This window comes from Calonectris borealis, chromosome 5 (assembly GCF_964195595.1).
Source record: "Calonectris borealis chromosome 5, bCalBor7.hap1.2, whole genome shotgun sequence".
In the NCBI taxonomy this organism is placed as follows: Eukaryota; Metazoa; Chordata; class Aves; order Procellariiformes; family Procellariidae; genus Calonectris; species Calonectris borealis.
This window is the reverse complement of record NC_134316.1, coordinates 19,736,260-19,750,498: the sequence shown is the minus strand read 5'-3', so window position 1 is coordinate 19,750,498 and position 14,239 is coordinate 19,736,260. Positions and strand designations below refer to the sequence as shown.

The window sequence follows — 14,239 nt, the reverse complement described above, 5'->3', positions numbered from 1 at the left end:
TTCCATAAACCAGCTCAACATGATCAGGTGAGTGCTAATGCAAGGAAGAAATAGGAAGGGCAAGTTCAAGGGGGCAGAGACCAGGGACGGGCATGTAGGATCACATTGAGATAGCCTTCTTTTGGCCTGGTTTTGGAACCAGAGCCTATGGAGAAGGCTGATCAGTGAAGTTTTGGATGAAAATAGGCATAAATGGCTAGGACCCAGCAGAGGAGAATATATTGTGCACTATAAATGGTAGAGCCAAGCCCCCAGATTTTCCCTTTTTGGCACACTGGTTACTCTAAAGTAGCCACTGTTGGGGGAGTAGGCGGCTTTACTTTGTCATATCAAAGACACATCTCAAAACTCTCAGTGGCCAAAATCAGATGCTTATAGAAGAGTGGGCAGGCATGTATGTAGTAGTTTAGCCCTGAAAATTTCTTGACTTAGAGGCTATAGCCTCTTCTGTGGACATCTCTTGTCTTCTCTTAAATGCCTGTAGGCTTCTAGCATTCACAACCTGCTCTGGCCGAGTTCCACAACTTAACAATGTCACATGAGGCACAGTGTTCTGAAAATTAGTTTAATTTGATGGTTTTCCCTTCTTGCGTTGAAAGACGCAATAACCATGTGATCCCTATTCACCTTTTCCATACCACTCTTTCTATAGACCTTTATCTGTTTGTAGGCTGAAGAGTCCTTAGCCTGCTCAGTTGCTCCAAGGGTGGAGATTGTTTGATCGTTCTTACTGCTCTTATCTATTTTTTTTTTTTCCTTCTGTATCATTCGGGTTAGGAGGGTAGTGAGTGGAGGGACAAAGGTGCACATGAGATGCAGGTATAAATCTGGAGAAACAGATCCAGATATAAATCTTTGACACAATGATGTTCTCAAGGTTTTCGTCACTCACTGAGTCTGTTTGGCCTGCTGTATTTTTTACAAAGTGATATGTAATATGTTAGCCTCTGATTGTTTTTCATTCAGGATTGACAGAAATGTGTACACGTGAGAAACATAATTCTAATATATCACACTTCATGACAAAGTTTAGTTTGATTTTGTCGAATACTGTAATTAAAATGTATGTAATATAAAGATGCTTTGTGTAAGTATAATGCTTTCTCTACAGCCTGCACAACTCGTATTTGTCTTATGTAAATTATAGAAAACACACAAATATGTGCTCCTATACAGGTGGCTGTACTAAAATCTGCCAGTGTGCATGAGATAGTCTTATGTTTGAGTTTCAGACCTCTCAGAACACAACTTAATTGAAGCTCATCTAAAAACTTGCAAGAATATGTAACATTCAATACATATTTCGGAAGAGAATACCTAGTTCTTTTCCTCCCAGTTTCCTAAATATTGATACTTAGTTGTGAAGACTGGCAACCAGAAAAAAACAAGTCACCTGTCAGTAGTCACATGAGATGGTGTATATGGGAGCAAAGCGGGGAGAGGGACTGCAGCTGTCTTTCCTTTCTTCACTGGGAAGTGCCTGCAGAGACACCTGATAACAAGGAGGTTGTCAGAGGGACAAATATTAATACTTGCCCTATGTACATGCAGTCATCTGATATTCAAGTTGCAATGCTTAGCTTGTAAATCTATCTTAAGTATATGCCCTGCAGCTAACTGCATAGAAAGTGCTTCTTTGATAAGTTAGTCTGGTTGTCAAGACTTTTGCTGGTTCTGTGTGGTTTTAACATACTGTGTGGCAGAGTAGTCTTAGGTGAAGATAATGGAGAGCTAGGAATAGACTAACATTTTTAGAAACTGAATTTTTTAAAGTTTGTTTGCGATTAAAAATACACAGACTACAAACTAGATAAAGTGCTTTGAAACATAACTGAGCATTCCTAGGCCTCGAAAGACTCAGTATGCTGTAGCTATTGGAATGCCGATTCAATACTGCCAACTTCTGACAGTTCTGTTTCTTCAGGTTGTTTTATGCAGTTTGACCACAAAGTTAGTGACACTTATTCTGGTAGAAGTTAAGACTCAGAATCATAGAATCGTTTAGGTTGAGAAAAGACCTCTAAGAGCATCGAGTCCAACTGTTAAAACATTCCTGGCAGCGGTGGGATTCGAACCCACGCCCCCGAAGAGACTGGAGCCTTAATCCAGCGCCTTAGACCGCTCGGCCACACTACCCTGGTGGACTTGCATAGCACACACTTAATATTCCTAATCTTAAAAACTCCACTAGCTCTGTGGTTTGTGCCTTCTATTTTCTGCTGAATACAAATTTGGAAGTGGATTGTTCCTCACTTGCCATCTGTTGACTGCCAGTTTTTGTCTGGTTTTTAAAATGCTTCAAGAACTTATTCTTTGAGGTTTGGTCTTGGCCTGGTGTGCTAATGCAGACTCCTAAAAATATGTTGAATGGTTGTTCTCAACATAGCGGCAGCTGTTGCCGTTTACAATTTTAGTGTTTAGGGGAAAATCAGCTGATGGTGACATTAGATCACAAGCTTCTCTTGATTAAAACATAATGTTCATAAAAAAGATTGTGTCCTGTGTTTGAACTGCATTTCCCTTTCTATCTTCATTTCTATGTCTCGCCTCCTACATCATCATTCTCCCTCGTGTTCAGCTTGCTCTTTCAGCTGCTGGGAATTCCTTTCCAGAGGCTGAAATAAATTACATCTTTAACATTAAAACATGTTGAGAGAACGCCATCACCTAACCTATGGAGTTCTGGGAAGCATGTTGCAGTAATTATTTTGTTTGAAAAATACTGGAAATGTCTAATGGAAAGCTTTCTAAATAAGTAGTTCCGTCTCACAGCTTCTGTGTCTGATAAAGTTGTAAGATAAACTGAGCTTGACCTGTAAAATGTTATAAAAGTTTGTGGAATACTTAAATCTTCTAAAGGGTGTGTTGAAGAATATGGTACTAGCCAGTCAGCTTTTGGAAATATAGACTCAGAGAAATATAGTAGTTGCTATTAAATTGAGAACTTACCCATGATTGCCTACCTAGTGCTATCAGATGCTGCGATTATATCTAGATAATTGGTCACAGACAACTAACAATAGTATTTCAGATTCTGAAATGCTGTATTTGATGGCGAATATTCCCTGGTAACGAGTAAGATACTCTTTTATAGTTGCCTGTGGGGATGGGTGCATGAGCTGAATCTGGATTAGAGAGTAGCCAGCCATTATGTGTGTGTGATCATCAGAAGGGAACTGCTTAAATTTTTGCTGAGTTCGAACAACTGAACCAAGCACCATCAGTCATAGCTCAACTTAGACCAGAACCAAAGTAAAGTAGGTTAAGCTCTTTGACTGTAACATCAACTTCCAAAGTAATGTCATCCCACTTTTTTCTTTGATTTCTCTAGTTTCAGATGAAGTCACCTATCCTGTATGAAATAGAGTGGGGGTGGGAAAATAAATGCAATGTCGGTAAACCAAGACTTTATATGTGGACTTTGGGATGTTTAAACCTTGCTTTTAGTGTTCACAGAACTGCTACAAGGTTTTCAAACTCCAGTGGTAAAGACTCCCAGAGACATGTTTTCCAAGCCAAGAAACTTTGGGTTTAGATACCTGGATTTGTTACTGTGGGCTTCTTACAAAAAAATGTTTTGATACAGTTGAGTAAAGCTCTGTTTTGAATAAATGCGCCTCGATGTTGAGGAAGGATTTCATTTTGTATTCCTCTGGCCAGGGGAGCATGGTCACTGTAAAGTTTGTGTGCATCCTTAATTCTTTACTGCTCAAACTAGTGAGTTTTTAAATGGTTTTGCTGAAGAGTGGGCTTTTTTCTGTTTGCTGGCATGGGAAATAATCATCCAGTGGAAAAATCAGCTGTCTCCTGTAGGAGTTACTTCAGTAGTATTAAAATACTGTAGTGATATCAGTGTTACTTCCCACTCAAGTAGGGATAGCAATTCTTACCTCTATCTTATGTGATGTTTTTTTATAATCTGCAATCTGCCTTGTGTTTGGGGCAAAAAAGGCTGGAAAGCAGAATTTTAAAAGCTGTTCTACTTCCTTTTCCCATTCTTCCTCCCAAAGCCTACTTTTACAATGTATGATGTTAAGGCACTAAGAGAACCCACAACAGCATCTGAAGTTTCCTAAGTACAATAAAAATATGCTTTCCCAACTGAGAAATGTATCTCTCAACATTTCAAAATGTATTGCTGTGAGTGGCAGTCAAAGAACAAAATATAGCTGCAGAGGGAAAAATTCTAAAAGAATAAAATATGGCTGAGGAAAATTTACAAGGCAGGCAGAATTTTTTTTAGGCAAGATCCTGCTGGTTTGGTTTTTTGGAACAGCAATGAGAGCTGTCAACATCCAGGAAATGCTCAAAACAGACAAAATGTGTGACTTAATTCAATTTCTGTGTGATCTTCTGTGTGAAGATAGACACATGAGAGTTATTTTTAAAAGCATGTGAATCTCCTCAGAGGGCCTTGTTAAAGAATGTATTCCATAACCTAGACTCTTACTCCAGGATGTTTTGAGGAAAACTAAATATATTATCCTAGATTAGCATTTCCTGAATGGAAGATCTCTACAGGTTAAATTCTGACAGACAAATAAAACAATTTTGGGATCAGCTGATGGAGTCCAGGGGCGTTGGAGGACAGCATCAGAGAGAAATAGGACTCTCAGAGGAGAGGAAAATGTAACTGGTGACTACTGAGAAAGAACAAGGAAGAGGAAAGCAAAGGTGTAGAACAAGAGATGGAAGCAAAATGCCTGAGAAGAAACACACTGAAGTAATAACAGGGCACAGAGGGTAGAAGAAATGAAGCAGAACCAAAAACATTACTGCGTTGAAAGAAAATGAGATTAAAAATGTCCTACAAGTGGTGCATTTTTCTTTCATGTTGTGTGAAAAGCACCCACTGCTATGAACTTCAGAGTGGAATACATGTGGCATAGTTCTTGATACTTAAATTAAACTGAGATTACTATGTGTGTATGTAGAGGCCTAAGTAGGTATTGTTCTACATTATGTGCTTTGATAGCAATGGTTATACAAATTTCAAACTCAGATGGTGCCAGGCAACAGCTGTGTAACTTTGGTGCTCTTGACCAGGCATGCATATGAAGTTCATTGTAGAATAAGAATCAACTCACGATATGGCCGAGAAGCCTTCTCTGCCATTCCACGTTTCTCTTATAGCTGCATGTCGAAGACAAGAGAAAAGCTCACAGGTGCTCGGGGCAATCAAACCTCATACAAGCCATTTTAGTTCGCAATTTCAGTGTCGCCTTATAAGTAGTATCTAGGACTGCACAGCATCCAGACCCTTCACTGACTGAAACCTGACTACTATGAGTTGTGAAAAAAGCTCTTACCACCACTTACACAGATCCTGTTCTTTGTGAGCTATAGCATCCCTGGCATATTTCATGTTCTTTCCACTACAGACATAAGTATGGTTATTTGCATTTTTACATGAAACTTCTATCAATCCCTGAGTGATTCAAGTTCATTGGAAGTAAAGCTGTACAACTTGATTGCGTTTTTTTTCCTAAGTAATTCTGAATTTTGTATTTTTCTATTCAGTCAGTTTCAAACCCTTAGATATTTATGAGCTTTTAAAAATAATCTTGTATCTTTGCATTCGTTTGTTTTGAACATATTGCTTGTTACTTAAAGGCTAAGCTCTACAAAAGGCTGTAGCCTGGTTTTAATGAAGTTTTATCAAAATTCCACTAACTTCAATGGTATAAAAGGGGTTTAAAATGGATTTTCATTTACACAGTCCTTTAGCGTGGACCTTGTTTGTTTGTTTCCCCTGTTCTTTCATTTAAAAGGCAGTGGCTTTTACCTAGTCTTTGAAATAATACACAGTTTTTGTTACATCATAACTAGTAGTTTCCTGTTACTTTGGGTCATGAGAGAAAACAAGCATCTATATTCTAAAGGAGTTTCTTGAACTGACTTGCTGGAACTGCTGTAATACAGCTTGACATTTTCTTTGGCAGCTCTCCCTATTCTCTGTTACTATCCTGCTTGAATATCAAAGAAAAAGGTGTAAGGCTGCTTTGTATCCCATGCTTTGTGTGGTCATGTTAATGTTACTTCCTCCAACTTACAATGCTAACATTTGATGAAGTAAGACTTCAGTAAAGAAGAACTTACAGTATTTAAAAGTACTGTATATAGATGGGACTATGAATTCAGCCAGCATGTATGTTTGAATAAAATGGGATTATTTAGTGGTAATTAAGAAGCTTGCTTGTATTGTCACAAAACAGTAATCCAGTAAAACTTAGACTGATGGATCCTACAGCTTGGATAAAGTATAAGTTAATATTCAGACGTGAGCCGGCAACGTGCGCTCGCAGCCCAGAAAGCCAACCATATCATGGGCTGCATCAAAAGAAGCGTGGCCAGCAGGTCGAGGGAGGTGGTTCTGCCCCTCCGCTCTGCTCTGGTGAGACCCCACCTGGAGTACTGCGTCCAGCTATGAAGCCCTCAGCACAGGAAAGACATGGACCTGTTGGAGCAGGTCCAGAGGAGGGCCACAAAAATGATCAGAGGGATGGAACACCTCTCCTGTGAAGCTGAGAGAGTTGGGATTGTTCAGCCTGGAGAAGACAAGGCTCCGGGGAGACCTTATTGTGGCCTTTCAGTACTTAAAAGGGGTTTATAAGAAAGATGGGGATGGACTTCAGCAGGGCCTGTAGCAATTGGACAAGGGGGAATGGTTTTAAACTAAAGGAGGGTAGATTCAGACTAGATATAAGGAAGACATTTTTTACAATGAGGGTGGTGAAACACTGGTACAAGTTGCCCGGAGAGGTGGTAGATGCCCCATCCCTGGAAGCATTCAAGGTCAGGTTGGACAGGGCTTTGAGAAATCTGATCTAGTTGAAGATGTCCCTGCTCACTGCAAGGGGGTTGGAGTAGATGACCTTTAAAGGTCCTTTCCAACCCAAACTAGTCTATGATTTTAGAAAGAAAAATACAGTTGTTCAGTAATGTCTTAGAAAACAATAATAAAAGCTTGATAACCTTTAAACTTTTAGTCTGTTCTAATCAAATTGTACTTGATTGACAATAGGCTATTGGAAATCTCAGTATTAGAGATTTGCTTTTATATAACTCATTACAATTGATGAATGGGATCCAATTTTCTGTGGAGAAGTGACTAAGCGATATCATCTGCCAAAGTTACTTGAATCGCTTTAAATCTATCTGCCCTTGTATTGCATTGTATTATAGCTTTTTTTTTTGTAGTCCTTAACCTTGCTTGAAATCCAGTGTCATTCTAATATGAGTGTAGTCTTTGAAACTTTTATGCAAGCAGTTTCAAATCTTCATTAATTTTTTTTAGCGTACATAGATAGTGTTACCCAAGATATCTGGAAAGCATAGGTTTGAAGATTTTCCGTATCACGAGTTGAATTTTAATTCAGTTCATGAAACACACTGAACATCTAACTAATATGGTCAAGATGAAACTAAACAGCAAAGAGAAAATTTTTAAAGCTTTTCCCTTTAGTTAAATATTAAACACCAAAGGTGTTCATATTTTGTTTAATAATTAAAATTTTATTCCAATGTCCATAAGCGTTTATGCAAAAGAAGCAACATCTTGTATTGAGATGTGCTGCCCATATGGTACTAGCAAAGACCTCAGGCAATTTGGATAGAATGGCTCACACAAGCAAGGCCACAAGTGTGTTTACCTAGTGAACATGGAAATAGATTGGTATATGTGTAAGGGACTGAGAAGGTAGAGTATATCCAATGTGGACCCACCTGTGGGGCCAAGCCAATGACTGTAAAAGAGAAGAGCCTGAAATAGTAGTAATAAGAGAAGCTGAGTTCTTAAGACAGGAGGGTGGTTTAGGAAGTATCTAATCTCAGTAATGGAAGCAAAACATTTTGTTTATTAAAATGACTCTTATTGAGAAAGAATCTATTGTGGATTAGGTTTGTCTTTTTCCCCCCAAACTAATAAGTCTTTCTTCTGTATGTCTCCCTTCCTTCATAGGGATTGGACAAAGGTTACTTTCATGTGAGAAGGAAAATGCTTTCAGAAAGTAATGATTCAGCGACGTATTTTCCTGTACCTTATGACCTGCCACCAGAACAGTATGGAAGCAAAGGTAAGGTGTGACTTCAGAAGAAAATTAGGTATATTATACATGGAGCAAACTAATTTGAGTAACTCTGAGTCATTTGAACACTGCTGTGTTCCAAAGCTTTATTTTAACATTTTTGTGGCACGACTGCATTTGAGATTATATCAGTCCCATATTCTGCTTGTGACTTCAAAGAAAGCAACTATAGAGTCTTTTGGTTCTAATTTTTTCTTTATTGTTGTTTAAGTTTTGGATCAACAACCTAAATATTATTTTTTCATTCCTCTTCTGGGATTCTTGTATGCATTAAGAAAATAGATATTCTTTATGGAATCAGAATGTTTTTCTGCAGAACTAATGGGGGAAGGAGTGTTGAAAGCAGAATGTTTGGAAGAGAGCGGGTGTGAGGGAAAAACAATCCTCTGGAAGTGGGGTGTGAAAGAAATATCATAGAGCAAATGTGAAAGAATTGCTGCAAATCAGAAAAAAGAAGAGTTGCTTTTGGTCCATTCTATATTTCATGGTTTCAGACTTCATTTTCTTGAAGATCCATGTTGGAATCCTGCTTGGAGGGGTGGAGGGGTTATTTTATAACGCTTGACGAGATTTACAAAATCTCAACCTTCTCAGCTTCCAAGACTATCTCTAGAACATGCAAATCAGGAAAGTGATAAGTAAGTGCTGCTATGGGGTGATGATGGCTCGAAAACCTAAAAATACATTGAGGATAATGATGTTGATGCGAGGATAATGATGATGATACGCAACCTGCAATATGTGGGAAGAGTAAATTTTTATATTTTTGTTCTTAAAACTAATGCGAAAAGATTGTAACTCAATTCTTTTTTTGAGATGCCATGATCTAAAAAAGACATTATCTTCAGCAGAGCTTGAAATAATAGAGAGTAACAAGGAGTTCAGGAAAGATAGTGTTTATAGCAACTCAAATCTTTCTGTAGATTTTTGAACTAACAAATGATGTGGGGAGAAAGAATGTTTAAAAGCTAAGAAGTAAATAGACTTATAGAGTCTTACATAGTAAATAAAAGTAAAGACACATTCCAGGGTGACTGAAGTCCCCCAGCAGGATCAGAGCCTGTGAGCATGATGCTTCCTGTAGTTGAAGTAAAAATGCTTCAGCAGCATCCTCTTGATCGGGCGGCCTGTAGTAAACACCAACCATGAGGTTTCCTTCTTTGGCTTGATCTCTGATTTTTCACCCATAAGCTCTCAACCTGTTCATCACTGTTTTTCAAACACAGCTCTGTGCAGTCAATCCACTTTTTTTTTACATAGAGGGCAAACCCCTTGCCCCTTCTTCTTTGCCTGTCCCTTCTTAACAATTTATAGCCATTGATTGCTCCAGTCATGTGATTCATCCCACCAAGTTTCAGTGATATCGATTAGATCACGGCTTTCTAGCTGTGTAGTGGCTTCCAGCTCCTGTTTGTTATCCATGCTGTGTGCATTGATATAGAGGCACTTCAGCTAGGCTGTTGACCGTGTCACTTTTTTAGAGGAACAAACCCTAATTCCTTTGCAGCATTTCACAGGTGTTTCCCTGTTGGTTCCTAATGCTTCAGCAGCCCCTGGCTCTTCTGTGTTGTTCATAACTCCATCCCCTTCTGCCACTGGGTCTGGATTAAAGCTCTGCTTACAAGTGTGGCCAGCTTGTTGGCAAAGAGGCTCTTGCCCCACTTGGTCAGGTGAATCCCATCAGCTCCCAACAAGCCTTCTCACAAGTAGATCTGTGATCACAGAAACCAAAACCTTGAGTATGGTACCAGCTACACAGCCAGGCATTCACCTGTTCAATATGATGCATGTTACTTTTATAACTTGCAAAGACGATTTTTCTGCTTTAAGAGCTTACTACTTACCTGAAAGAATTTTTAAATGGTATTTCAGTTTTCCCAGAGAAAAAGTACTGGCTCAATGTAGAAATGATAATACAATCTATTATACTGTTTTATTTAGTATAAAACACGCTGTCCATTTAAGTATTGTTAATGTCGTTTCAGGGAGTGGTGGCAGGGCTTGCGCCTAGATTACTAGCTAACTAAAGGGGAACTGTTATGCTCTGGGACTTGTATGCACTGTCTGCTTTTTGACTAATGCTCATACTGATGTTTTTTGGAAGGTTTTTCTAAAAGATCATACCTAAATTTTTGGAAATTTTAAAACAAAGAATAAAAATTAAAATCTGTGTATATTCTTAAATGTTGTCATGAATGAGTGGTTTTGAGGCCACTTAAAGAATCACTGGCAAAGATATCAGCAAAAAGCGATTTTAATAGAAATTTATAAAAGCACAACTTAACAGAATTCGATGGCAAGGTTCACTCTATTACTTATTACATGGACTAAGTATACACAGGGAAAATTGTGTCAGAATTGTGTTGGAATGATTTGTGCAGGGATTGAGGACAAAAGGGTAAGGGAGACCCTCCCGTTGAGTCACAAGGTTCAGAGAAGACCCAGCTGGATCCAATCTTAGTCTCAGACTTGGACAACCATTTGTGTCTAATACAAAAGGGATAAGGAGACCCTCCCGTTGAGTCACGAGGTTCAGAGTAGACCCCCTTGCTTTCTAAACTCCTTCTCAGAGAGGAGTCTGGGTGTGGCTGGATCTACCCCTAGTCTCAGACTTGGTCAACGGTTTATGTCTAAGGGATTATATGTGTTTAGCAGCAATCTAAAGTTCATTCACAGTTTTGAGGTAGATCGTAAGATTTTGACAGCACTTAATCATTGACTAATTTAACAGTTACAAAGTAAGTTAATCAAGTTTACTACAATTACTAAAGTATTACAGATTATGCTTATTATTGGTTATCTAAGTCAATACACACAAACACACACACACACACACGAGATCTAGATCAATTCACACATAAGGGCCCAAAGGTAGATAAATTTGTAAAGGCCTAAAGCTAGATAAATTTATAAAGGCCTAAAGCTAGATAAATTTATAAAGGTATACCTGTTAAAAATTCCCCTCGTGAAATACTCACATCTTGGCATTTTTCAACGGGCAAAGGGTTGAGCCCCAAGGAGTGTCTCAGCCGAGAAGTGTTTCAGCCCAGGTTCCAATGGTCCTCCGAATATCAGAGTCTTGAGAGTTTGCGAACTCTGAGAGGCGTCCCACTCAGAGGGAGCTGTGGTCCAGGAGAACTCAAAGGGTCTTGATTGGGACCACTGTTTATAGGTTTGCAAGATGATTGGCTTTAGTCATCAGTAAATTTCCATGCTGGCCACTGTCCGGGGTGATCCAGGATAGTCATTACGGTACCACAGTAACAATGGTATTGTTCCACTTGAGTTATGATCCAGGTAGGGAATGCTTCAGGGCTGTCAGGGATGACGAATTATCCCCTGTTTTCATTCCCTGCCTTGATCAGGTAGCCGGTGTTCCTTGTACGATCAGTGTCACTCCCCACCTTAGCCATGTAAGAGTGCCTGGTACAGTCAAGGGACGCTCAACCGCCCAACTCGTTATACAATGGCTAAGGCCCAACAGGAGTTCCTGAGATCATAGAGCGGCCCAGGGGAAGGGGGGAAACACACCACCACAAATGTCCTACATATACTGTCTTCCTTGTGCGAAAATGTAGTTGTATAATTAATAGTGTTCTTGTTTTAATTCCTGCATTTAACCTACTGTGTCAGTGAGTTTTATGCATATTTCAACTAAATGTAAAGATCTTTTTCCAAATAACTTTTTTCACTTTTTGCATGGAAAGCTTATTTCTGCAGAGAACTCATTTGTCTGTATTTCAACTTTTGAGTCTCAGCTTTCTCCCGTGATATGAACAGATGTCAGAATTCAAGTTGTCTAGGCTTTGGCAATGGAAGCAAAGTTAGCTGCCTGTGCCTTTTCACATCTCTTTCCTGAATATTCTGTTTCCGTTCCTCAGCCTCCTGGTGGAAAAGAGGTTTAAAGAATTCCCATGTTATGGGATGGACTCATAAAATAATCTGTCCTTAACAATACAGTTATCAACTCCCAAAGTCTCTGGAGAGTGATATAAATAGATTTATTTTAATAAAGTCTTGAGAAGCAGAAATGCAAGTAATTATCCTTTCGCTAAAGAAACTGTATTGACTGGTCCCTATAATTGAAGGAGAAAAGGCTCTGGGGTATTTTCCATGAACTCAGATTCTCTAACCACGGGAAAACAAAGTATGCATTACTTTCATATAATCAGAAAAATCCTATCAGGAGCAGGAGGGAGGAGCAGTAGGCAGAACAGTCAACAGATGGTCAGGAGCAGGGCCATACCTTTGCCATGTAAAGTTCTAAGTAGAAGATAGGTATACCAAAATACCTTTTTTCCTGTACTTGTGCAAATTTGAATCTTGGCTCAGACATACTTAATGTTACAGAATTATATTATTATATAATGTAACAAAGTGAAAGAAAAACAGTTCCTTAGTTTGTGGAAATAATTTAATTTGTGAAAATAATTTAATTGCAGAGATTCTTTGTTATTCTGTCACAATGGCTTTCTTTTAATGTCATATTAATTGGTGTTTATCAGATGGGACTGGACTTCCAGTGTGAAAACTGTTACAGTGAAGGAAATGCATCGTGAAAAGCAATAAAATACATCTCAGGACATACAATGATAAACTCGTCAGTAAACGATGTAAATAATCTGTCTGGTTTCAACCATAATCATTCATGAGGTTGATCCACAGTCTTTTAAAGTCCATTAAGTTCAATAATAATGAAATAATCTGGTCCCTGTCCTACTTTTCTCTCACCCCATATAACAGGGAGGAAAAAAAATGCAGAAGACTTGTCCACCTTTGCCTGGTTTGCCTCATTAGTCAGCGAGTTTCCTTCTAAAACTCAAGTTCAGGCAAAACTGAAAAATAGGATCTCTTGGAGAAACAATCATGAAGATTTTCTTCCTCCTCTTCCTCCAAAGATTTCTAAAGAGTATAAATTGAGGTCATTGTGAGACAGATAACTTGGTTTTGCGCTGTTGTTTTTTTTTTTTTTTTTTGCACTGTTTTTTTTACCCAGAGAGATGGATTATCATTCACTGAAATGTAATCATAGGCTAAGCTGTAGTCACTGAAGGATGTATTGATGTGCTTTAAGATGTCACTGGTAGGGTAATTATGATATATCACCTCTGTGACAAGTAACATATTTAAAAATTTCCCATTGCTTTCATTTAGTTTTCAGCTGTATTTCAGAATTGCACAGAGCCACATTTTACAATACATGGACAGGTAAACTCCATGCTTGTGCCAACCAGAGTCATTGGATCTTCCTGAAGAATAAAATTTAAGTAGATCTCAAACCATAGCTGGTAGCAGCATAGTCTCTTCAAGTTGAGATGAGTTTGTAAGATTTCTTCTGTGAGAGAAATCATACCAGAAATATTTCCATGTCAAGTAGCTCATTTTAACTACATAGGATGATTTAAAAAAAAAAAAAAAAACAAAACCAAAAAAACAACCCACCAAACAAAAAAAAGCCACCAACAAACCACACCATCATGCTTGAAAAAAATATTTTTGGACCTAAAAATTGTCAGAAAGTAATGATTACGTGATTAATTAGCTCAATGTATCAGTGAATCTATGATTTACATGTATTGTAAACCAGATCGTTGTTGTATTATAGTAAGCTTCAGTATTTTGGGCTACTTCATCTGCTTTTTTTCCTAGTGAGTTGCAGTTAACTTTCTAGTTACATTTAAGTGTGATTACATTTCGGCTTAATTGGCTCTGTTTCCTGCTTTTTTAGGGAGACCTCAGCAGGTGAAAGATTTCTGAAACATTTTTCTGCGTTATTATTCTGCCACATTTCAGATTTATTAGTCTCATGCACTTGTTACGGATCTCTGTTATAGCACTACTGAAAAGGGGATGAGCTAAAAATATATTTATCAGCAGTTCTTTGAGTTGTGACTGGGTTACAAGGCAGGAATTTATATAAGCTTTTTCTGAGCTTTTAGTTCAAAATGTTCTGGAACTGCTTAAACCCTCTGGAAGAGAACCCCATAAAGTAGGGGGGTAGGTAATTTCTGATAAGTTATTTCTCATTCAGTTTTCTCTTCAATGTATGTATTTAAATCAAGGAAAGAAACTGACTATTCAGTTGACTAATAGTATACAGAAAATATATGTATATACAAGAAAATAAGACAGGTTCCAGCTCAGTTGAGATT

The 14,239-nt window shown here is 38.3% G+C and overlaps 1 protein-coding gene and 1 non-coding gene across 6 annotated transcripts in view; one reads left to right on the top strand and one right to left on the bottom strand.

The window, feature by feature from the left end:
• TDP1 (tyrosyl-DNA phosphodiesterase 1) overlaps positions 1-14,239 on the top strand; it is a 55,460-nt gene that overhangs the window by 32,555 nt on the left and 8,666 nt on the right. For 3 of the 5 annotated variants that reach the window (XR_012673832.1, XM_075151302.1, XM_075151303.1), the window contains exon 15: positions 7,961-8,075. Coding sequence is in view for 2 of the 5 variants with exons in the window: in XM_075151302.1 (XP_075007403.1) it covers positions 7,961-8,075 (115 nt within the window). In the remaining 3 variants the exon portion in view is untranslated. Of the gene's footprint in view, positions 1-7,960; positions 8,076-8,581; positions 8,726-14,239 lie in introns of all 5 variants that reach the window. The other 2 variants (XR_012673831.1, XR_012673830.1) reach the window with 1 other exon arrangement.
• TRNAL-AAG (transfer RNA leucine (anticodon AAG)) lies at positions 2,055-2,136 on the bottom strand. Its single transcript has one exon. It is a non-coding gene; the product is annotated as a tRNA-Leu (tRNA).